Source organism: Thalassophryne amazonica, chromosome 10 (genome assembly GCF_902500255.1).
Source record: "Thalassophryne amazonica chromosome 10, fThaAma1.1, whole genome shotgun sequence".
NCBI lineage: Eukaryota > Metazoa > Chordata > Actinopteri > Batrachoidiformes > Batrachoididae > Thalassophryne > Thalassophryne amazonica.
The window spans coordinates 7566064-7591997 of NC_047112.1; the positions used below are offsets into that span (position 1 = coordinate 7566064).

Here is a 25934-nt window from a genome sequence, read left to right on the forward strand (position 1 = left end):
ATACTTATAGTGGGTGATTTTAACATCCACACAGATGCTGAGAATGACAGCCTCAACACTGCATTTAATCTATTATTAGACTCTATTGGCTTTGCTCAAAAAGTAAATGAGTCCACCCACCACTTTAATCATATCTTAGATCTTGTTTTGACTTATGGTATGGAAATAGAAGACTTAACAGTATTCCCTGAAAACTCCCTTCTGTCTGATCATTTTTTAATAACATTTACATTTACCCTGATGGACTACCCTGCAGTGGGGAATAAGTTTCATTACACTAGAAGTCTTTCAGAAAGCGCTGTAACTAGGTTTAAGGATATGATTCCTTCTTTATGTTCTCTATTGTCATATACCAACACAGAGCAGAGTAGCTACCTAAACTCTGTAAGAGAGTTAGAGTATCTCGTCAATAGTTTTACATCCTCATTGAAGACAACTTTGGATGCTGTAGCTCCTCTGAAAAAGAGAGCTTTAAATCAGAAGTGTCTGACTCCGTGGTATAACTCACAAACTCGTAGCTTAAAGCAGATAACCCGTAAGTTGGAGAGGAAATGGCGTCTCACTAATTTAGAAGATCTTCACTTAGCCTGGAAAAAGAGTCTGTTGCTCTATAAAAAAGCCCTCCGTAAAGCTAGGACATCTTTCTACTCATCACTAATTGAAGAAAATAAGAACAACCTCAGGTTTCTTTTCAGCACTGTAGCCAGGCTGACAAAGAGTCAGAGCTCTATTGAGCTGAGTATTCCATTAACTTTAACTAGTAATGACTTCATGACTTTCTTTGCTAACAAAATTTTGACTATTAGAGAAAAAATTACTCATAACCATCCCAAAGATGTATTGTTATCTTTGGCTGCTTTCAGTGATGCCGGTATTTGGTTAGACTCTTTCTCTCCGATTGTTCTGTCTGAGTTATTTTCATTAGTTACTTCATCCAAACCATCAACATGTTTATTAGACCCCATTCCTGCCAGGCTGCTTAAGGAAGTCCTACCATTATTTAATGCTTCAATCTTAAATATGATCAACTTATCTTTGTTAGTTGGCTATGTACCACAGGCTTTTAAGGTGGCAGTAATTAAACCATTACTTAAAAAGCCATCACTTGACCCAGCTATTTTAGCTAATTATAGGCCAATCTCCAACCTTCCTTTTCTCTCAAAGATTCTTGAGAGGGTAGTTGTAAAACAGCTAACTGATCACCTGCAGAGGAATGGTCTATTTGAAGAGGTTCAGTCAGGTTTTAGAATTCATCATAGTACAGAAACAGCATTAGTGAAGGTTACAAATGATCTTCTTATGGCTTCGGACAGTGGACTTATCTCTGTGCTTGTTCTGTTGGACCTCAGTGCTGCTTTTGATACTGTTGACCATAAAATTTTATTACAGAGATTAGAGCATGTCATAGGTATTAAAGGCACTGCGCTGCGGTGGTTTGAATCATATTTGTCTAATAGATTACAGTTTGTTCATGTAAATGGGGAATCTTCTTCACAGACTAAAGTTAATTATGGAGTTCCACAAGGTTCTGTGCTAGGACCAATTTTATTCACTTTATACATGCTTCCCTTAGGCAGTATTATTAGACGGTATTGCTTAAATTTTCATTGTTACGCAGATGATACCCAGCTTTATCTATCCATGAAGCCAGAGGACACACACCAATTAGCTAAACTGCAGGATTGTCTTACAGACATAAAGACATGGATGACCTCTAATTTCCTGCTTTTAAACTCAGATAAAACTGAAGTTATTGTACTTGGCCCCACAAATCTTAGAAGCATGGTGTCTAACCAGATCTTTACTCTGGATGGCATTTCCCTGACCTCTAGTAATACTGTGAGAAATCTTGGAGTCATTTTTGATCAGGATATGTCATTCAAAGCGCATATTAAACAAATATGTAGGACTGCCTTTTTGCATTTACGCAATATCTCTAAAATCAGAAAGGTCTTGTCTCAGAGTGATGCTGAAAAACTAATTCATGCATTTATTTCCTCTAGGCTGGACTATTGTAATTCTTTATTATCAGGTTGTCCTAAAAGTTCCCTAAAAAGCCTTCAGTTAATTCAAAATGCTGCAGCTAGAGTACTGACGGGGACTAGCAGGAGAGAGCATATCTCACCCGTGTTGGCCTCTCTTCATTGGCTTCCTGTTAATTCTAGAATAGAATTTAAAATTCTTCTTCTTACTTATAAGGTTTTGAATAATCAGGTCCCATCTTATCTTAGGGACCTCGTAGTACCATATCACCCTAATAGAGCGCTTCGCTCTCAGACTGCAGGCTTACTTGTAGTTCCTAGGGTTTGTAAGAGTAGAATGGGAGGCAGAGCCTTCAGCTTTCAGGCTCCTCTCCTGTGGAACCAGCTCCCAATTCAGATCAGGGAGACAGATACCCTCTCTACTTTTAAGATTAGGCTTAAAACTTTCCTTTTCGCTAAGGCTTATAGTTAGGGCTGGATCGGGTGACCCTGGACTATCCCTTGGTTATGCTGCTTTAGACGTAGACTGTGGGGGGGTTCCCATGATGCACTGTTTCTTTCTCTTTTTGCTCTGTATGCATCACTCCGCATTTAATCATTAGTGATCGATCTCTGCCCCCCTCCACAGCATGTCTTTTTCCTGGTTCTTTCCCTCAGCCCCAACCAGTCTCAGCAGAAGACTGCCCCTCCCTGAGCCTGGTTCTGCTGGAGGTTTCTTCCTGTTAAGAGGGAGTTTTTCCTTCCCACTGTTGCCAAGTGCTTGCTCACAGGGGGTCGTTTTGACCGTTGGGGTTTTTCATAATTATTGTATGGCCTTGCCTTACAATATAAAGCGCCTTGGGGCAACTGTTTGTTGTGATTTGGCGCTATATAAAAAAAAAGTTGAGTTGAGTTGAGTTTCAAATAAGATAAGATAAGGTAAGATAAGATAAAACTTTATTGTCCGTAAAACGGAAAATCGACTTACATAAACTGCCGAAGCCCCAAGACGTGAAAAACACATTGAACATTCATCATAAAACACTCAGCATAAAATAATTTTAAAACTAGTGTGTGGTCTGCAACAACATGTTCATTTGGTCTCCCTCTGATTTAAAAGTGCGATGGAGTGTGGCACAAATGGCACAAAATTGCATAAGTCAAATGGTGTCCACTTTATGGTCTCAAAACATTAAAATTACTGTTCTGGATGCTCAGAATGCATCTGAGCTGATCTAGAAACCGTTGGCTTACAACAGTTCTGGAAAAAGTCTTTAAAAAAATCTTGTATTTAAATATTGTAAGATGTGCTCTTGTGTCCATTGTTTATCGCTTCCTGCAACAGTTTTATGTTAGTTTGTTGCAAAAAAGAAAGAAAAGGAAAAGTGCAGCAGGTGAGTCTGGTCGATGACTGAATGTAGAGGGCAGTATTGTGTCTGTAATTAAAATAAGACCCTTTAAGTATTTTTTCCGCCATTGATAATAACGCACAGTGTGAAGGCATCGCATCCACTTGGAGCAGTTTTGTGATTGGACACACTGACATGCAGAGCTTGAAGATCTGCAGCTGTAGAAGGGGCCTATATTGGGGTTAAAGGTAATTTTCTGGACATTTTTATTTGTACGAGGTCTGTTAGAAAAGTATCCGACCTTTTTATTTTTTGCAAAAACCATGTGGATTTGAATCACGTGTGATTGCATCAGCCAAGCTTGAACCTTCGTGCGCATGTGTGAGTTTTTTCACGCCTGTTGGTTGTGTCATTCGCCTGTGAGCAGGCTTTGTGTGAGCAGTGGTCCACCCCTCTCGTCGGATTTTTATTGCGAATAAAATGTCTGAACGATTTGGAGCTTTGCACCTTCACATTTTTCCAGAAACTGTGAGAGACCTCCAGGTGGACACCATTCGGAAAATGCAGATGGCTTTCAGGGACGATTTTATGGGGATTACACAGATTAAGGAGTGCTCCAGCTGGTTTAAAGACCGCCCACAGCTGCTGAGAGCGCGCCGCGCTCCGATCGACAGGCTCAAACCCCACTGAAACAACCAGATCATTTCCAACATGAAGGCTTTGTTGATCCGGGACGTCGTCTGTCTTCCACAGAAATGGCAGAAGACGTGGACATCAGCACTTTTTCGGCACATTCCACTGTTACAGGAGTTTTTTTCATGGAAAGAGAAATGGAGGGATGTGCCACGGAGCCGCTCATGGCGCGGACAAAAGCACCTCCGTGTTGCTCTCAAGGATGGCTTTCAGATGGCTTTCGGTGGCTTTTCAGTCGTGTGACTATCCGAGAAATTGTGAATGAGCTGGACATGCCAGAACATGTCCTGTGAGGCTTCATCACGGCATTGCTTTGCGCCATGCAGCTCCGTCCCGACGCGCAAATTTGCCCGCTCCTCTTTCCATGACAAAAACTCCTGTAACAGTGGAATGTGCCGTTCATTTCCAAAGTGAAGGCTTTGTTGATCCAGGACGTCGTCTGACGACAGATGACAGAAATTGCAGAAGACGTGGACATCAGCACTTTTTCGGCACATTGAGACAGACGTGCAGAGAAATTCGTGCGTTGGGATGGAGCCGCATGGCACAAAGCAACGCCATGATGAAGCCTCACAGGACATGTTTTGGCATGTCCAGGCTCATCCACAATTTCTCGGATAGTCACACGACTGAAAAGCCACCAAAAGCTGTCTGAAAGCCAAGTGAAAGCCGTCCTGTGAGACCAACACGGAGTTGCTTTTGTCTGCGCCATGAGTGGCTCCATGGCACATCCCTCCGCTTCTCTTTCTATGAAAAAAACTCCTGTAACAGTGGAATGTGCTGAAAAAGTGCTGATTTCCACGTCTTCTGCCATTTCTGTGGAAGTCAGACGACATCCCGGATCAGCAAAGCCTTCACTTTGGAAATGATCTGGTTGTTTCAGCGGGGTTTCAGCCTGTCGATCGGTGCTCGGAGTGCGCCGCGCTCTCAGACGCTGTGGGCGGTCTTTAAACCAGCTGGAGCACTCCTAAATCTGTGTAATCCCCATAAAATGGTCCCTGAAAGCCATATGAATTTTCTGAATGGTGTCCACCTGGAGGTCTCTCACAGTTTCTGGAAAAATTTGATGCAGCAAAGCTCCAAATCATTCAGACATTTTATTCGCAATAAAAATCCGACGAGAGGGGTGGACCACTGCTCACACAAAGCCTGCTCACAGGTGAATGACGCAACCAACAGGCGTGAAAAAACTCATGCATGCGTACGAAGGTTCAAGCTTGGCTGATGCAATCACACGTGATTCAAGTCCATATGGTTTTTGCAAAAAATAAAAAGGTTGCATACTTTTCTAACAGACCTCGTATTCCGCAGTAAAAGCACAAAAATGGAGAAGGAATCAGCAGAGGCATGTAACATGTCACCCATTTTAAAAATGGACAAACTGCAGGCCTCGGTGTGGACGACATGTTCAGTAGGGTCAGGGACTGAGGTAGCGAGGCACAGCGGGCGGATGGACACAAATGCATGACTCAGATGTGGGTTAAGGAAAAGGCTTTATCCAAAAAACAGGCTCAGGTCGATACACAGGGTCACAAGCAGGCAGGCGGCAGTACAGACAGTGTTGAGGCGGCAGCGTGGTCAGTGACAAGCAGAGTTCCAGCACGAGCAAACAGGTGTATCAGAGAAGGCAAAAACGTAGTCAAAAAACAAGCAGGGTTCAGGCACAGAGAAGCAGGTTAACAGGCTCAGGCAGAAACGTGGTCAAGGACAAGCAGAGGTCGAGAACGGCAAAAACACAGACTATGACAGGATACAAGTGGCTTGGAACGAGGCAGAATGCACAATGAACTAGCAGTGAGCTGTTGAAGACAAGGGGTTTAAATCAGAGGATAATCAGGGCGTGATGATATGCAGGTGCAGGAAAGAAGGCGTGGCTGAGTGAGACGAGTGGAGTGACAGGTGGGCGTATCAGACAAAAGAAGGAAAAAGAGGAATATGACAGTGACAGAACAAATGTTAAACAATAAGGAAATAATGATACCTAGAATACAAATGTGGTAACAGAATAAACAAAGGCAGGAACAGAACAGAAAATTAAAGGCTGGACCTAACCTAGATGAGAACTCAACATGTGGCAGGAGTGTACAGAAAACCCTGATTTACAAATGTGCTCAAGACAGTGACTGAATAACCAGAAAGTAAAGGATGAAGACTAAACTAGAACAGAACTCAAGTGGCTGAAGTGTAACAGATAATCCTCAACACTTAATGTGATAAAACAGTATGACTAAATAAAAAGCAGAGACTAAACTATAACAGAACTTAACGTGGCTGAAGTGTAACAGATCATAAAACCAAGACCAAAGTGGAAGAAACAGAAAATAAACATTCAGGGTCAGACAGAAGGACAAAGAGAGGGAAACAGACAGAGACTGGGGGACAAAACCAGATTCGGAGCAGGTCCAGGGCTAAAACCTGACAAGTAGATGAAATCCTAATATGGCCCCAGTTAAGTTTGGGATTACAGTGTTAGGAAATAAACTGACCTGTGAAGATCTCTGCTGGATATCCAGTGTTGGTTTCATTTTTTTTTTTAAACTTCACGATGTTTCTTTTCAGGATTATGAAACGGATTTGACCACTTATAGCTCCGGTTTAGAGACTCTGCTCAACATCCCTATCAAGAGGACAATGCTGACGTCTCCATCCGTGGATCTTACGGAGGAGGTAATCAGACTTTTTTCTCTTCCTTTCAGGTTTTGCAACTTATGATCCAAACTATGAGTTTCAGTGCCACCAGGAATTTGTCATATTTAAATCCAGCTAAGAGCTTGAAATTTTTCCCACAACTTATCAGTAGTTTCCATGTTCATTTTTCAAGCCTGGGTCATAAGATCGCATGAAAATATGTTGCCTTCAGGTTATATAATGTCTCCATGTCCAGGCATCTACAGTATTTTTTAAAATGTATTTATTTTTGCTGGGACCAACAATAAATTATGCAAATTTCTGTCATGAGCACACCATTTAAAAAAAAAAATTCTACATAATGATAGTTTTTTAGTAATAAGCAACACAAACCAGTTTCTGGAGTTGGTTGGCAGCACCTAAGAAGAAGAATGGCGACTTGACAGAAGAAATTCAGAGTAATAAAATCTGTGGCTCCCTGTAGGATTTCGACTCACGCTGTAGGCTGGAATGCCAAAAGATGGGTCAGATTTACTCCAAAATATTAACTAAATAATGTGCAAAACCCATCCAGTATTTTGTATGACAACAGAGATCATTTGTTTTCTAAAATCTGCCAATTTGGGTTTAAATACAGAGCACAACTACCAATTGGTGATTGTTTGACTGTGAGACAAGTCATAAATCTTAGTAATTATCATATTTTAGGAATTGTTGTATAAAACAAGAGTAATTTCTTGCTGATGTGTTATTTTAATGTTTACCACAATTACGCCAGCATATTCCAAACTGGTTAGCACTGTTGTCTCCCAGCAAGAAGGTTTGCATCAGGAAGGGCTTCGGGTGTAAAACACACACCAAGTCAAGGACAGAGTAGGTCGATGTAGGTCATCACCAGATCCACTGTGGATACCCTGAGGAACAAAGGAAAAGCCAAAATTATATACATCATATACATTCAAAATGAACAAAAGAGATTCACATGAAGTTGTTTTGTCGAAGACAAGAGGCAAATGCAATTATTATGTGCTACAATAATGACCAAGAAGCACAAGATTGAAAATTTCTTGCTCAATAAAACAATGCAAGAACAGTGTTGTAGATTCTACTATTCTTGTAGGTTGCAGTAAGGGAGAACTTGGGGACAAGGCCGGTGACACTACTTGGACTGGTATAAGCATTAATCCTGAGGTTGTGGTGTCTTTGTCTTAGGCTGCATCGATGCAGACCCAGTACATGGAGTTGCTTACTCTCTCTGGGGACTACTACAGATACCTGGGAGATCTGCTCAAAAACATGGAGGAACTTAAGGTACTGATGTATTTAATTGCTTTTCATTGCTGTACCTTTTGTCCATTTGCTTGGGCATGTTAGCTAAGAGAGATTATATAAAACATTACTAATCCCTTGGGAAGACTCCGTCAGGGACATTGCGGTTCAAACCAGCATTGTATAGCAGCACACAGGGCAAGAAGCACACAGAGTATCAAAAGTAGAAGTAAAAAACAATTTGTAAAATGTAAATACCAATATAAATATCAGACATCCTGCTTGCTACTGGCTTACTGGCTACTACTGTCCCTCTCCTTCCCATCCTCTGTCTTCTTGTTACTCCTCCTCCCCCTGAGTGAGGAGTTGTACATTGTGATGGCCTGAGGGTCAAAGAGTTTTTCAGTTTCTGGCCATTGTATTCTGATTGCCAAAGATTCTTTACAGTGATATTATAATTTCTACTATATACTGTATGTAGTTTTGTTATGTATTTTACTGAATACTGTATTCAAAAATAGCCCCAACTGTTCCTTGTGAAGGGAGTAAGGAAACATTTGGGGAATCCCCAGTGACATCATAGGGAAACCCCAACAACAAAAACAAATATGGCTACTGCGGGTGATGAATCTTGCATAGCCAAAATCCTGAAATCGTGTCCATTTTATGACACAAAAACACTATGTAGCGCCTAGCACGGAAATATTTGAGCAAAATGAAAAATAGGTGCTTTTTTGACATTTGTTACTTGTATTTGGAGCAAAAAAGGGGATGTTTGGAGGTAAGGCTGAAATTCTTTCATTTATCCTCCTTGTAGAGCAGGGCCTGCCAAAATGTAGACTTGGGTTTGAATCACACTCATGCTGCCTGTCTGTGTTCTTGGACGAGACAGTTAACCTACATTGTCTCAGTACACCCAGCTGTAAATGTGTACTGGCCTCGGCTGGCAAAGTAACCTGCATTGGACTGGCGTCCTGTCCAGGGGGAGTCGTAGACTCTCATCCGCTTGACTCTGGAATTCTGAAATAAGCACCAGGACCAACGGGACTAAGGGTCTATATAGGACTTACTTCTTCTTCCTCATCCAACCTTTCTCCTAAAATACAATTGGAACCTGTCAGCCGTCATTTGCTAGTTGTACGGGCTGTGTTACGCATAACTGCTTCTAAAAGTGTAGCTGTAAGAGCAGGCTTCAAAGTTAAATGGAGAAATACATAAAAAAAACTCATTCTGCATTCATGTTTGCTCTCTGTTGCTTCTAGATTCGTAACACAAGGATTGACGTGTTGGAAGAAGAACTCCGCCTGCTGAAGGGGGATATTCTGGACCGAGACACCAAAAACAAATCGCTGGAAGACGCTGTTGCCCGCTACCAGCTGGAGCTGTCCCAGTCCAAGGACCAGCTTCTGGTGGTAGAGGAAGTGAAAAGAAACGCAGCTCTACAGTGCAGTGCCACCAAGGACAGCCTGGACAGCACCCAGAGCCAGTTGGCTGACCTCAACGATCAACTGGCTCGGCTCAACTACTTGCTTGAAGAAGAAAAGAGGAAGAGGAGGCTGGCAGAGGAGCGCTACACTAAGCAGCAGGAGGAGTATGACGTGGTACTGAGGAAGAGGCAGAAGGAGCTGGAGACTGTTAACTGGTCCAAGATGGAGGTGGAGAAGAATGTGTCAGATAAGGACCACCAGATTGAGCAGCTGCGTCGCCAGCTAGCTGAGGAGGCATCGAAGATCATGGAGCTACAAAGAGAGATGTCAAAGGTAAGGAGCCAGTGCAATGAGGAGATCAGTAACTTAAAGCTCAGCTACGAGTCTCAGATCCACGTCAGTCATGCCGACATGCAGAGGCTGTCTACCCAGAGAGAGGAAGACACAGCTGAGCTCCAGATGCGGTATGACAGGATGGAGGCAGAAAAGAGGAATCTAGAGGAGGAGCTCAGTAGGTTGAGAATGTCTCTCGACGAGGCTGAGGAGCAAAGGAAGAGGACAGAGGAAGAGGTTTACAGTCAGCGCTATTTAATCACAGAGGAAGCCCGCAGGAGAAGAGAACTGGAGGATCAGGTGGAGGTTCTAATTAGACAAAGGGACGAGGAAATGAGGCAGCACATGGAGGAGATGGCTGAAGCAATGAAGAACCTGGAGGAGAAGAATGAGCAGCTAGTCTATCTTACAAGTAGTCTAGAGGAGGAGACCCGCAGGAGGACAACCATAGAGGAAGGTCAAGGCATGCTAGAAGAGACTCTGGCTCAGCTGCAGGTCAAGATAACGAGCTCATCCATCGCTGACACCCAGCTGAGGGAGACTGAAGAGGAGCTTCAAAAGGTTTGCTTGGAACTGGAGAGAGAGAGCCGGGAGAGAAGCAGAGTGGAACAGAACTTGGCCATGTTACAGGGGCGCATCAAGGACCTTCAAGCTGTGAGAGATGGGTTGGAGAGTCAGGTAGAGGCTCTGAGGGATAACATCCAAGAGGAGATCAGCAGAAGAAGACAAGTTGAAACAGAGGTGGAAAGAAACACCACAAGTATGACAGAGTACACAAACACCATCATCGCATTACGCCAGAGCCAAGAACAAGCCTACATGTCGGAAAAGAGTGGGGAAGAAGAGCGAATTAGGTTGCAGGAGGAGCTAGAGAGGATCTTGAGACAAAACAAGATATCCACAGAGCGTGCAGCACAGCTGAGCTCCGAGCTGAAAGCCATGCAGCAGCAACTCCTCCACGAGCAAACACAAGTCAAAGAAGCAAACCTTCAGAATGAAGGTCTGTCCAGAAGTATAGAGGAGAAGAATAAAATACTGAATGAGAGCTTTGCTGAGCTTCAAAGGGTGAAAGAGAAGACAGAATACCAGAAGAAGGAGATGCTGACGCTGGAAGAGGAACTGAGGGTTATGCGACAAGGTAAAGAAGAGCTCTTCAGATCCAAGCAAAGGCATGATGATCAGCTCTCCTCCAAAATCACTGCTCTTGAAGCGCAGCTGCAAGCTTGTGAGCGCAGAGATGTGGACTACCAAAACGTGGTCTCAGAGCTCTTGGCAGAAAGGGAGAAATTCACCCTGGAGACTGAGAAAACACTAAAGCTGCACGCCAAAGTGAAGGAGAGTGAAGAGAACTTTCAGAAGATCAGCTTGGAGCTAGCTGGAGAGAGCAGGGAGCGGAGTCGAGTAGAAGAGAATGTGGCCAGGTTGCAGGAACGCATCAAGGACCTTCAAGCTTTGAGAGATGGGTTAGAGATCCAGGTGGAGAGTCTAAGGAAGAGCAACCAAGAAGAAGTTGCCAGAAGAAGACAGGTGGAAACAGAGTTGGAAACAACCGGCAAGACCATGACGGAGTACACAAACACCATCTGTGCTCTACGGCAGAGCCAAGAACAAGCCAACGTGTCAGAAAAAAGGGAGAAAGAAGAAAAACTCAGGATGCAGGATGAACTAGAGAAGATTACAAGGCAAAACAAGACATCTACAGAGCGTGCCGCACAGCTGAGCTCTGAGCTGAAGGCCTTGCAGCAGCAACTCCTCCAACAGCAGAAACAAATCAAAGAAGAAAACCTCCAGAGTGAAGGTCTTCACAGACGTATCGAGGAGAAGACTAAAGCCCTGAGTGAACACTCAGTAGAGGTTCAAAGGCTGAAAGAGTTGTTGGAATGTCAGACCAAGGAGAGGCATAAGCTGGAAGAGGAGCTGCTTCTAGCAAACCGTAATAAAGAAGAATTCTTCAGATCCAAGCAGAGTCACGATAATGAGCTCTCCTCCCAGATTGCTGCCCTTCAGCTGCAGCTGCAAGATAGCGAGCGCAGTAACACAGACTACCATAATCTGGTCTCAGAACTCTCCTCCGAGAGGGAGAGACTCAAGTTGGAGACTGAGAAAATACAAAAGCAGGCCACCGAGGTACATGGAAGTTTGGCACTTTGTCCTGGACTGCTCTTGCCTTTCCGAATCTGAGTCTTAGTTTTGGATCAATCAAGTAGCTACCTCTCTCTTTAGACAAACCTTTGGTTTGCATGCTGGACCACTTATAGATTCCCTGTAGATGCCTTCCATCTGGTAACACTGATTTTAAAATTGCATGACAATCACTCGCATGCAAAGATGTTGTGTGCCTCTCTGTCTGCCAGCCGAGCTGACGCACGGTCTCACTGCTAAAATGTGCAAAAAAAAAGTTGCATAATCTGCATGCATTTTTGCCTATGCTGCTTTAGCTTGTGATTATCAACCACATTAAAGACTGCTGCTGGTCCTCTGGTCTAAATACAGAAGTTATCAATGTCTTGCATTGTCTTGATGTTTTAAGGCCCAATATGCAATGTGTAACCACAAGAATATTTTTATACATCTACTTCAACATAAATACATAATTGATGTTAAAGTAATGGAGTTACCTCTACATGCATTTTGAGACCAGTGGATCTAGTGTGGCATACTGTAATAGTATTATCTATCTGTGCCGTTTTATAAATGAGCAGGTTCTCGTCTATTATAGTTTCAATAATCAATCTGTTTTTGTTTGTTTGCTTTTTCCTTGACATGCTGTTGATTGCATTGTTTGTATGGTGTGTTTAATCGTATGTACAGGATTGGGAAGGTCAAGTGCACAAAAATGAAAAACCTATTTGATATTTCATATCTATTACTGGATATTCAAGTTGAATTGAAGCTTGACCACTGCAGTGTTGTTCAAACTGTTACTTCCCAATCTTGTAATACTGAAGGTATGTCAGAAGTCACTCCCTTGTTCACTAATTTGCTATCACTTCCTAAACAGTCTCACTTATATAGTGAGCTGTAAATTCAGTTTTTGGATGCTCACAAAAAATCTTTCAGTTTGTGACTTAACTGTTATTTCACTTAAGTGCAATTAACAGATCTATCAAATGTGGAGCGGTATGTTGCAAAATTTCTAGCCAAAACATGAGTATGTGTTGTTAGAAATCCTTAATTTTTTATTGTCAGAACTTTTGAAAGGTGTTGTATATACATTTTATGTTTGCTAAAACTATATAAAATGAGAGAAGGCAAAGAGCACTAAATAGCAAATTGTGTAATTTTGGAGTGATTTCGTCATGTTACTTGAAGGACATTAAATTTATCACTTTATTAAATTATACAGAGGCACAAAACATTTAGTTGGTATTGCATTCATAATTAGGTGCTTTTCCATTGCAGGAATTAAATTGTCAGTTCGAATCTGGACGGCATCAAGTACTAATCCCATCTATAGGCTCATTTTCTTGTTAGCTGTTTCCAAAGGGCTGACAAGCCTCCTATATTTATGTATCTAAAGAGCAGTCTAAGAGAAAAACACCGGTATTTAAGTGTTGCTATGTTCTGATATAATCTCCCTTAACCCGTCACTGTTGTTTGGGCTTCAAACCCTACCCCAGTAGTCCCTGGACAACAGAATGTACCATCGTTATGCACGGGACTAAAAAGTTCTGTGCACTTCAACAAACAGCTCTAGTGGTGGAGATGAACATAGCTATGTTTCTGTGAAGGCTCTCAGTTGTCCAGGTGGTTTCCATAGTAGAGAAGCTTGAATCTTCGACTGGACTGGGTTGCTTGACGTGAGGACATTTCGCTTCAAATCACAGAAGCTTCCTCAGCTAAAATTCTTGCTCTGGTAGTCTGACTTCTGTCTTGACTCTTGTAGAGAAGAATAAACTAGAAGCCAACAAAAGCTGGAGTTTTTTGGTTAGGTTAAAAAACTCCGAAGCGAAACGTCCTCACGTCAAGCAACCCAGTCCAGTCGAAGATTCAAGCTTCTCTACTATGAACATAGCTACTCTAGTTCCTGAGAAGAGCACTAGTTCCTGCTTTGGAAAGCACCTACTGTAGTGGCATAAACCCGAAAACCTTCTGTGTGAAAATATGAATGTGTTTTGGCTTCATGAGAATCTGTTCTGAACAACATCATATACTTGAGTACATTAACTACACCATTGAGTTACTGTCATCAAAGTCATGATGTACTAAATATAGTGAACCTATCGTCAGGTGGTGTAAGGAGCTCTTTGAGGATGTCCTCAACCTTGCAGACATGCCCCTCTTAGAGGAGGCACTGACAAGACTCACCCTGACATGCTGTATACTCTCTTGATGTTGTTGGGCTGTCATGGCTGACATAGCAATGGAGGTGAAGGACAGTACCTCTGGTTAGACAATCTGGAATAGTGGTTCCAATCTTTTAAAAAAATTGGGGGGGGGGGGGGGGGGGGGGGGTCAGTGAGTGTGTAATGTTGAGCAGAACATATAGCACCTGTTTGCTCCTGATCAATGTCGGAGCTCCTCTTATGTAGTACAACATTCGAAAAAATGAATAAAATGTGTCCACTGTCCTTGTTATTAATAATCTTGAATTTGGTTTAGCGCTCCAGGTTTATCAGCAGCATCACGAGATATTTTTCTGATTGAAATGCACTTTATTTTGAGAGTAGAAGGATCAATTTATGTTGAAGATTTTAATTTGATTTGGATCCTTATCTCTGTTCCTCACTGTCAATCATTATGTTGTTGTTTATTTTGATGAAACACATGCAGTGCTTAATATACTATAAAAGTGTCAAGCTGTTTCTGAATGTCCTTTTGTCTCTCCACTTTCTGCAGACCACATCCATGATGCAGTCCCTTCAGTCTCAGTACAGTGACATACTGAAGGAGCGAGATGAGCTGCTGTGGAAACTACAGCTGCAGGAAGGCAATAAAGATCGCGCCCAAAGGCTGGATGATGAACTCAGCCGCATGAAACTTTCCCTGGAGTCTGAACTTCGCAACAAGCAGCGTTTTCAGGAAGAGTGTGACAGGGTGAAGAAAGATGTAACTTACTGGAAGAACCAATATGAGAGCAAGCAGAGCATGATGAGGCAATATGACACAGATATTGAACATATGGAAAGGGAAAAGAATGCTCTGAAAAGTGAAATAGAGAGACTGAAGAGGGAACTTCGAGAGATTGAGGAGTCTTATAAAAGTAGACTCTCAGGCATTCAGAAAGAACTGAGAGAAGTGACCACTGTCAGACAAACCATGGAGACTGAGCTGAAGAGAACACGAGAGGCGCCAACTTTGGACACATCTGCTGTGAGCTTTGAAGGTGTGCGTAAGCCGGTCACAGCACAGCAGTTGCTTGATTGCAGTGTTTTAGACAAGTCAACATTTAACCAGCTTGCGAAGGGTCACAAAACTGTCCCTGAGGTATCTGTTGACAAAAAGGTCACTCTCAAAGGGACAGGCCCAATTGCTGGAGTGATACTTGAAGGTGCAAAAAGTGCAGGGTCTACTACTGGACTTCTCAGCAAAATAACTCTCACTGAAGCTAAGAAAGAAAACCTCCTACTACCAGATTGTGTTGACCTGTTGCTTGATGCTCAGGCTGCCACAGGACATATCATCGACCCAAGAACTAATCTGAAGTTGACTGTGGAGGAGGCATGCAATCAGGGTGTAATTGATGAGGAGGACCGAGAGCGGTTGCTTGCAGCAGAAGCTGCAGCTGTAGGCTATAGTAGCCCCGGCACAAACAAAGCCCTATCTGTGTTTCAGGCCATGAAGAAAGGAATGATTGACAAGAATACAACGCTGCGTCTGTTACAAGCCCAAGAGTCTGTGGGGGGCATTTTAGACCCCGTTCTCAGTGTGTTTCTTCCCAAAGATACAGCAATGGAACGTAATCTAATTGATGACAACACATACCGTACTCTGAGTCAAAGGCCAGAGCTCTATCTGGACCCAGAAAGTGAGCAGGGTGTCACATATATGTCACTGAAGAGGCGATGTAAAATTGAGCCACAGACAGGTCTTTTGCTTCTTCCTGTCGCTGAGAAGCTAGACCCCTCCAAACTTGTCTTTGACGGTGTTCGGAAACCTGTCACAGCTAAACAACTGCTTGATTGTGGCGTACTGGACAAGCCCACTTTTAAAGAACTAGAAAAAGGAACAAAAAATATCCCGGAGGTATCTGTAGATAAAAATGTTAATCTCAAAGGAACTGGGCCAATTGCTGGAGTTGTAGTTGGACAACAAGGAAAAATGTCTTTTTCAGCAGCAAAGAAACAGATGCTCCTACCCTCTGATTGTGCAGACCTACTACTGGAAGCCCAGGCTGCTACTGGACACATCATTGACCCCATAAAAAATAAAAAGCTAACTGTGGAGGAGGCGTATGCAAAAGGAGTAATTGATATGGCAGACCAGGATAGACTGCTGGAAGTAGAGGCTGCTGCTGTGGGCTACAAGGATCTCAGCAGAGCCAAACCTCTTTCTGTGTTTGAAGCTATGAAGAAGGGAATAATTGAGAAGAACACTGGACTACGTCTGCTGCAGGCGCAGTTGTCTGTGGGGGGCATTCTAGATCCCAATATCAGTGTGTTCCTTCCTAAAGACACAGCAATAAAGCGCAGTCTTTTGGATCAAAACCTCTGGCAAACATTAACCCAGAATCCAGAATGTTATATTGACCCAGAAACTGAGAAAAATTCCAGTTATGGGGCTTTGATAAAGAGATGCAAGACAGAGCCACACACAGGCCTATTACTTTTGCCCATTTCTGAGAAGCTTGATCCCTCTAAACTGCTTTTTGAAGGTGTGAGGAAGCCAGTGACAGCTAAGCAGTTGTTTGATTGTGGGGTTCTGGACAAACCAACATTTAACCAGTTACTGAAGGGAGAGAAAGGTGTGCCAGAGGTGTCTGAAGAGAAGAAGGTCTTTCTGAAGGGGACAGGGCCCATAGCTGGGGTAGCAGCTGGACCTTTAGGCAAAATGTCTTTGTTAGAAGCTAAGAAACAGATGTACCTGTCAGCAGAGAGTGCAGATTTGCTGCTTGATGCTCAGGCTGCCACAGGCCACATTATTGAGCCCACAACAAATCAGAAGCTGACAGTGGATGAGGCATGTGCCAAACGAGTGGTTGATACAAAGGATCGAGACAGATTACTGGCAGCTGAGGCTGCTGCAGTGGGCTACAGGGATCCAAGCACATCAAAGTCTCTATCAGTATTTGAGGCTATGAATAAAGGAATAATTGACCAGAAGACTGGGCTGCGCCTTTTACAGGCCCAGGAGTTTGTGGGCGGTATTCTAGATCCCAACCTCAGTGTGTTTCTCCCAAGAGACACAGCTATAAAGCGCAAGCTTTTGGATGAAAGTGTTTCTCATGCCCTAAACCAGCAACCTGAACATTACATTGACCCAGAAACAGAGCGCGATACGAGCTATCAGGCATTGAAGAAAAGATCCAAGAGAGAGTCTCACACAGGACTACTTCTTTTGCCGCTCTCTGAGATGACACACCCTTCAAAAGTACTGTTTGATGGAGTCCGTAAGCCAGTTACAGCCAAGCAGTTGCTTGAATGTGGGGTTCTGGACAAACAAACATTTAAAGAATTACTAAAGGGAGAGAAAACTGTCCAAGAGGTGTCTGAAGAAAAGAGAGTTTTCCTCAAGGGGACAGGGCCAATAGCTGGGGTGACAGCAGGATCTTTAGGGAAAATGTCTTTGTCAGAAGCTAAGAAACAGATGTGCATACCATCAGAAAGTGCAGATTTGCTACTGGAAGCCCAAGCTGCCACAGGCCACATTATTGATCCCAAAACTAATCAGACATTGACAGTAGAAGAGGCATGTGACAAAGGAGTTGTTGATATCAAGGATCAAGACAGATTATTAGCAGCAGAGGCTGCTGCTGTGGGCTACAAGGATCCGAGCACAGCAAAGCCTCTGTCTGTGTTTCAGGCCATGAAGAAGGGAATAATTGACAAAATCACTGGGCTACGCCTTCTGCAGGCTCAAGAGTCTGTGGGTGGGATTCTGGATCCCAATCTCAGTGTGTTCCTCCCTAAAGATACAGCAATGAAGTACAACCTTTTGGATGAAAGTGTTTCTCACACACTAACCCAGAATCCTGAGCATTATATTGACCCAGAAACTGAGCATGATGCCAGCTATCAGTCTTTGAAGAAGAGATGCAAGACAGAGCCTCACACAGGTCGACTGTTTTTGCCCATCTCTGAGAGGCAAGACCCTTCCAAGTTGCTGTTTCAAGGTGTCCGTAAACCAGTTACAGCCAAGCAGTTACTGGACTGTGGGGTTCTAGATAAACCAACATTTAACCAGCTAGTGAAGGGGGAGAAAACTGTACCAGAGGTTTCTGATGATAAGAAGGTCTTTCTAATGGGAACAGGCCCAATAGCTGGAGTGGCAGCTGGTTCTTTGGGGAAAATTACTTTTTCTGAAGCGAAGAAACAGATGTACATGCCACCAGATAGTGCAGTCTTGCTACTGGAGGCTCAGGCTGCCACAGGCCATATCATTGACCCCACAACCAATCAGAAACTGACAGTAGATGAGGCCTGTGCCAGAGGAGTAGTTGATGTTCAAGATCAAGACAAATTATTGGCGGCAGAGGCAGCTGCTGTGGGGTACAAAGATCCAAGAACAGGAAAGCTGCTGTCAGTGTTTGAGGCCACGAAGAAGGGAATAATTGACAGAAAGACTGGGCTGCGCCTTCTACAGGCCCAAGAATCTGTGGGAGGCATTTTAGATCCTGTCATTAGTGTGTTTTTCCCAAAAGAATGGGCAATAAAGCGTGGACTTTTAGATGAAAGCCTCAGTCATGCGCTTAGCCAGAAACTGGAATGTTACATTGACCCAGAAACAGAGGATGAAGCCAGCTATCATGCTTTGATAAGGAGGTGCAAGACAGAATTTCATACGGGTCTGCAACTTTTACCAATCTCTGAGAGCATACACCCTGAAAAGCTGATGTTTGATGGTGTCCGTAAGGCAGTTACCGCCAGACAATTACTTGATTATGGGGTTCTGGATAAACCAACATTTAAAGGACTACAGAAGGGGGAAAAAACTGTCCCACAGGTGTCTGAAGAGAAGAAGGTCTTTCTGAAGGGGACAGGGTCTATAGCTGGTATAACAGCAGGTTCTTTGGGGAAGATGTCCTTGACAGAGGCTAAGAAACAAATGTGCATACCACCCGAAAGTGCAAATTTGCTCCTTGAAGCACAGGCTGCCACAGGCCACATTATTGACCCCAGAACCAATGAAAAACTGACAGTTGACGAAGCATGTGCCAAAGGAGTTGTCGATATTCAGGATCGAGACAGGTTATTGGCAGCAGAAGCAGCTGCTGTGGGTTACAAGGATCTAAGAACAGGAAAGCAGCTGTCAGTGTTTGAGGCCATGAAGAAGGGCATAATTAACAGGAAGACTGGACTGCGTGTTTTACAGGCGCAAGAGTCTGTGGGGGGCATTCTCGATCCCCAAAGCAGTGTTTTCCTCCCTAGAGAAATGGCAATAAAACACGGTCTATTAGATGATAACCTCTGCCAAGCTTTAAAGCAGAAACCTGAATATTACATTGACCCAGAAACTGAGCATGATACCAACTATGACAATGTGATGAAAAGATGCAAGACAGATCCTGAGACAGGTTTATTGCTTTTGCCAGTCAAGGAAAAACTTGACCCAACTAAATTGCTCTTTGATGGTGTACATAAGTCTGTTACAGCCAAACAATTACTTGATTGTGGAATCTTGGACAAACAAACATTTATGCAACTACTGAAGGGAGAGAAATCCATCTCAGAGGTGTCTGAGGATAAGAAAGTTTTTCTGAAGGGGAGAGGTTCAATAGCTGGGGTGACAGCTGGACCCTCAAGGACAATGTCTTTATCAGAAGCTAAAAAGCAATTGTGCATACCAGAAGATAGTGCAGATTTGCTACTGGAAGCTCAGGCTGCCACAGGCCACATCATTGACCCCAAGACTAACCAGAAGCTGACAGTGGAGGAGGCATGTTCAAAAGGAGTGGTTGATGCTCAGGATCGAGACAGATTGTTGGCAGCAGAGTCAGCTGCTGTTGGCTACAAGCATCCAAGCACCACCAAACCTCTCTCAGTGTTTGAGGCTATGAAAAGGGGCATAATTGACAAGAAGATGGGGCTACGTCTTCTTGAAGCACAGGAGGCTGTGGGAGGAATTCTAGATCCCATCCTCAGTGTGTTCTTCCCTACAGCCACCGCTGTCAAGCGTGGCCTCATAGATGAGAGTGTCTGTCAAACCCTTAAACGGGGTGTGATGTACTATATTGACCCAGAAAGTGAACATGATACCAGCTATGACAATTTGAAGAAAAAATGCAAAACTGATCCGCGGACAAACCAATTACTGTTTCCAGTCGCAGAGAAGCTTGACCCAACCAAGGTGATCTTTGATGGCATCCGAAAGCCAGTTACAGCAAAGCAACTGCTTGATTGTAAAATCCTGGACAAACCAACATTTAACAAACTACTGAAGGGAGAGAAAACTGTCGCAGAGGTGACAAAGGATTTGAAGAAGTTTCTGAAAGGGATAGGATCAGTAGGTGGTGTGACAGCTGGACGTTCAGGGAAAATGTCTTTAACCCAAGCTAAGGAACAAATGTGCATACCACAAGAAAGTGCAAATTTGCTGTTGGAAGCACAGGCTGCCACAGGCCACATCATTGACCCCACAACCAATCAAAAGCTGACAGTCGATGAGGCATGTGCCAAAGGAGTAGTTGATATTCGAGACAGAGAGAGATTATTGACAGCAGAGGCTGCTGCTCTGGGCTACAGGGATCCAACTACCGGTGAGTCTCTCTCTGTGTGTGAGGCTTTGAAGAAGGGAATAATTGACCAGAAGACAGGACTACGCTTTTTACAGGCCCAAGAGTCTGTGGGAGGCATTCTGGATCCCAAAAATAGTGTTTTCCTCTCTAAAGACACGGCAATAAAACATGGTCTATTAGATGATAACCTCCGTCGTGCTCTAAACCATAAACCTGCATATTTCATTGACCCAGAAAGTGAGCAATATGTCAACTATGACTCACTGAAGAAAAGATGCCAGACAGATCCAGAAACAGGTCTGATGTTTTTGTCAGTCAAAGAGAAGCTTGACCCTTCCAAATTGCTCTTTGATGGTGTCTGTAGGCCAGTCACAGCCACACAGTTGTTTAATTGTGGAATCCTGGACAAACAAACATTTGACAAACTCCTGAAGGGAGAGAAAAATATCCCAGATGTGTCTAGGGATCTGGAGGTTTTTCTGAAGGGGACAGGGTCAATAGCTGGTGTGATAACTGGACCTTCAAGGAAATTTTCTTTATCCCAAGCTAAGAAACAAAAGTGCATATCACCGGAGAGTGCAGAGTTGCTACTGGAAGCGCAAGCTGCCACAGGTCACATTATTGACCCCACAACCAATGAGAAAATGAGGGTAGACAAGGCCTGTGCCAAAGGAGTAGTTGATATTCAGGATCGAGAGAGATTATTGGTAGCTGAGGCTGCTGCTGTGGGCTACAAGGATCCAAGGACAGGAGAGAGAATCTCAGTTTGTGATGCCATGAAGAAGGGAATTGTTGACAAGAAGACTGGGCTACGGCTTCTGCAGGCCCAGGAAGCTGTAGGAGGCTTTGTAGATCCTGACCTTAGTGTGTTCTTCCCTAAAGACACAGCTAGAAAGCGCAATCTTTTGGATGAAAGCACCAGACAAGCTCTTCAGAGTGCAGCATGTTATACTGATCCAGACACTGAGTGTGATGTAACATATGACACTCTGAAGAAAAGATGCAAGACAGACCCAGCCACAGGTCTGTTGTTTTTGCCAGTCACTGAGAAAGTTGACCCTTCAAAACTAATTTTTGATGGTGTACGTAAATCAGTTACAGCCAAACAGTTGCTTGATTGTGGGATCCTGGACAGAGCAACATTTAATCAACTGCTGAAGGGAGAGAAAACAGTGACCAAGGTGTCTGAGGATTTAAAGGTCTTTCTGAAAGGGACAGGGTCAATAGCTGGAGTGGCAGCTGGACCTTTAGGGAAAATGTCTTTGTTAGAAGCTAAGAAACAAATGTGCATGCCACCAGAAAGTGCAGATTTGCTACTGGAAGCTCAGGCAGCCACAGGCCTCATCATTGATCCGACAACCAATCAAACTCTGACCGTGGAAGAAGCATGCGCCACAGGCGTGGTCAGTATTAATGATCGAGAGAGATTATTAGCAGCAGAGGCCGCTGCTGTGGGCTACAAGGTTCCAGGCTCCCACAAACCTCTTTCAGTATTTGAGGCCATGAAGAAAGGAATAATTGACAACAAAACTGGACTGCGCTTTCTTCAAGCCCAGGAGTCTGTGGGGGGCATTCTAGATCCTAACCTTGGCATTTTTCTCCCAAAAGAATTGGCTATAAAGTGCAATCTTTTGGATGAAAATATCTGTTGCACTTTAAATCAGAGTCCTAAATGTTTCATTGATCCAGAATCTGAGCAAAATACCACCTATCATGATTTGAAGAAAAAATGCAAGACTGAGACTCGCACAGGTCTGCTACTATTGCCATCCTCTCAAAGTCTTGATGCTTCCAAACTACTTTTTGATGGTGTCTGTAAAACTGTCTCAGCACAACAGTTGCTTGGTTGTGGAGTTATTGACAAAACAACATACGAGTTGCTATTGAAGGGAAAGAAAACTGTCTCTGAAGTATCTGTTGATAAGAAAGTGTTTTTAAAAGGGACGGGGTCAATAGCTGGTATTGCATCTGGACCTTCAGGGAAAATGTCTTTCACAGAGGCAAAGACAAAGAATATTATACCTTCTGACAGCGCCAATATGCTGCTTGCTGCTCAGGCAGCCACAGGTCACATTATTGATCCCAGACGTAATCAGAAACTGACAGTGAAAGAGGCCTGTGCTAGAGGAGTAGTGGATAAGGAGGGTGAACCAATGTTGTTGGCAGCTGAAGCTGCTGCTTTGGGTTACCAAGACCCCAATACAGGCAAGCTTCTGTCAGTTGGCCAGGCCATGAGGAAGGGATTCATTGAGAAAGACATGGCTATAGCTCTGCTGCAGGCTCAGGAATCTGTTGGGGGTATTTTAGACCCTGAACTTGGTGTATTCTTGCCAAAAGACATTGCTCTTGATCGGGATCTCATAGATGAGGACCTCCACCAGGCTTTAAATCAGTGCCCTCAGTGCTATTCGGACCCATTCACTGAAGAATTAACAAGCTATGTGTCCCTGAAGAAAAAATGTAAGGTTGATTTTAGCACAGACCTTTTGCTTCTGCCTGAGAAAATGAAGCAGATCACTGTTCATGGCCTCAGGGGGGAGGTACCAATCTCAGATCTGGTGGATGCCAAGCTTCTGGACCTTACTGATGTGGATAAATTGAGAGAAGGGAAAATAAGCAGCCAGGATATTGAAGACCGTCTGCACTCCTATCTAAGGGGTTCCACCTGCATAGCAGGGGTTTATGATGAGGCCAGTAGCAAGGTCATGTCACTCTATCAGGCCATGAAAGAGAAGCTGTTGCGCCCTGGGACCACTTTGGAGCTGCTTGAAGCCCAGGCTGCCTCTGGGTTTTTAATCGATCCTATCAACAATCTCTACTTGTCTGTTAGTGATGCTTATGAAAAGCAACTGATTGGGCCAGAGTTCAAGGACAAACTACTCTCAGCTGAGAAGGCTGTGACTGGTTATAAAGTGCGTGGTATAAACAACGTTCTGTCAATCTTCCAGGCTATGAAAAGAGGTCTTGTGGAGAAGGGTCATGGTATACGCCTGTTAGAGGCACAGATTGCCAGCGGTGGGATTATTGATCCTCAACACAGCCATCGTATTGATGTCAGCGTGGCATATCAGAAAGGCTATTTCGATGAGGAAATGAATGCAATTCTGATGGATCCTGGTGATGATACTAAGGGTTTCTTTGATCCTAACACAGAGGAAAATCTAAGCTATCTTGAACTCAAGGAACGCTGTATCACTGATAAGAAGACTGGTCTTGTCTTATTACCTATTAAAGACAAGAGAAAGCAAGAATCCACTCTAAAGAACACTCTAAGGAAGAGAAGGGTGGTAATTGTGGATCCAGAAACTAATAAAGAGATGACCGTATGGGAAGCTTACCAAAAAGGGTTTATTGACCATGAAACCTTCTTGGAGTTGTCAGAGCAGGAGTGTGAGTGGGAGGAGATAACTATCACAGCTCCAGATGGCTCCACAAGATTCGTGATCATTGACAGGAAGACTGGTCAGCAGTACGACATAACTGCCCTCCTTGAACAGAAAGTGATCGATGAGTCAGTTTTGCATCAGTACCGTTCCCGTAGCATCACTCTGACCCAGTTTGCAGATATAATCTCTAACAAAACCAAACACCGATCATCGATTACGCTGTCGTCTACTTCAGGAGCCTCAGTAGCTTCAGCAACTTCTTCGGTGACACCATCTTCATTGCCATCCTCATCATCATCATCAGGCTTAATGTCCTCATCTTCCACTTTGACCAGCACAATCACAACAAAAACCAGGACTGTTTCAGAACAAAGCAGGTCTATCACCAGTGGAACTCCAAGCTCATCTGACACCCTGAAGAAAATAACAAGTGTTTCAGTCACGCTGGCCTCTCCTGTTGAATCAATGGTTGAACAAGATCCTGTGGGAGCAGTATTTGACACAGACAACGTAGAAAAGATATCCATCATGGAAGCACAAAATCTTGGGCTTGTTGATTCAATCACTGCTTTGAGACTGCTGGAGGCCCAGGCCTGCACCGGAGGAATCATCAATCCCGCAAATGGCCAGAAGCTCAGCCTTCAGGAAGCTACCTGCCAAGGAATAATAGATGAAAACATGGCCAATAAGCTTAAACCTGCCCAAAAGGCTTACGCTGGCTTTGAAGATGTAAAATCCAGGAAGAAGATGTCTGCTGCTCAGGCCATGAAGGAGATGTGGCTGCCATATGAGGCAGGCCAAAGATTTATAGAGTATCAGTTTGTAACAGGTGGGCTTTATGATCCAGAGATGGGCTGTAGAAGATCAATACAAGATGCGCTGAAAATGGGATGGTTGGATGGGAGAACAGCCGTGAAGCTCCAGGACGTTGCGCATCACACTAAGAATCTGACATGTCCCAAGAGTAAACTCAAGATCTCTTACAAGGAGGCACTGGATAACTGCATGATGGAGGAAGGCACTGGGGTGAAAATGCTTCAGGCATCAAATGTGTCCTCGAAAGGGATCAGCAGTCCTTACAATGTCGCCTCTGCCCCGGGATCTTCTACAGGGTCCAGGAGTGGCTCACGAAAATCTTCTCGAAGGAGTAGTTTAGACTTAGGGTCCCCATCCTCTTCAACCAGTCGCTACACTCATACCACCTACTCCTTCTCCACATCCACCAGTTAATGCATTCGACATCCACACACAAATGAATAATTTGTTAGAACATTTCAGATGTTCTGATTTTATTATTATTATTTTTTAAATGTGTGTTGTGAACGAGGATAAAAATTCTTTAAATATTGTTTGCAGATTTTTACATTCTAGCTTGGATATGGTCATCCTTTTAATAAAAACAATATATCTCTTCCAATTATGATGAAAAATCAAAGCTATATTAATGAAATAAAAAGTATTATCACCAGGTTTTATAGTGTATTTTGGATTAAAAACACAGTTTGTTTATAAGTGCCCTATTTCAGTTTTAGTTTACAAATTTTTCACAAAATGTATCGTTTTTTTTTTTGTTTTTTTTAATTGTTGCTTTTTTCTTCTTGGTGATAATGGTGACATTTACGGTAACTTGGCATCTCAAATAACCACTGTGCCTCATATATGTAGGGAGGGATACAAAGTTGGGTAATTTTTCATTTTTAATTTGTACCAATTCTGTTGCTCTTGAGGTTTTTACTATATTTTGTCAACATTTAAAAATAAAGATTAAGTTTTACACGGTTTGGTGAAAGTATTGTTTTTGTATTCATGGTCACTCCATTTTTAAATCTACGTATACACAAAACACATTTGATGGTTTTTTATATATACGTGTGTATATATATATATATATATATATATATATATATATATATATATATATGTGTGTGTGTGTGTGTAAATGTAAAATATAACTGCTAACCTTTCAGCTGCATGCATAAAGTGCCCCCACCTGAAAGCAGTGTTATATGACATTAATTTAGATTTTTCTGAATGCAAAATTTCACATCTACTGC

General features: G+C 43.2%; 1 protein-coding gene across 3 annotated transcripts in view; it reads left to right on the forward strand.

The window, feature by feature from the left end:
- The window catches only part of LOC117518279 (plectin-like), a 60400-nt gene extending 34741 nt beyond the window's left edge, over positions 1 to 25659 (forward strand). For 2 of the 3 annotated variants that reach the window (XM_034179376.1, XM_034179377.1), the window contains 4 exons: positions 6563 to 6670; positions 7844 to 7942; positions 9163 to 11787; positions 14500 to 25659. In XM_034179376.1, coding sequence (XP_034035267.1) covers positions 6563 to 6670; positions 7844 to 7942; positions 9163 to 11787; positions 14500 to 25110 — 13443 coding nt within the window. In that variant the 3' untranslated portion in view covers positions 25111 to 25659. The remainder of the gene's footprint in view (positions 1 to 6562; positions 6671 to 7843; positions 7943 to 9162; positions 11788 to 14499) is intronic. The other variant, XM_034179378.1, reaches the window with a different exon arrangement.
- Positions 25660 to 25934: the final 275 nt, after the last annotated feature.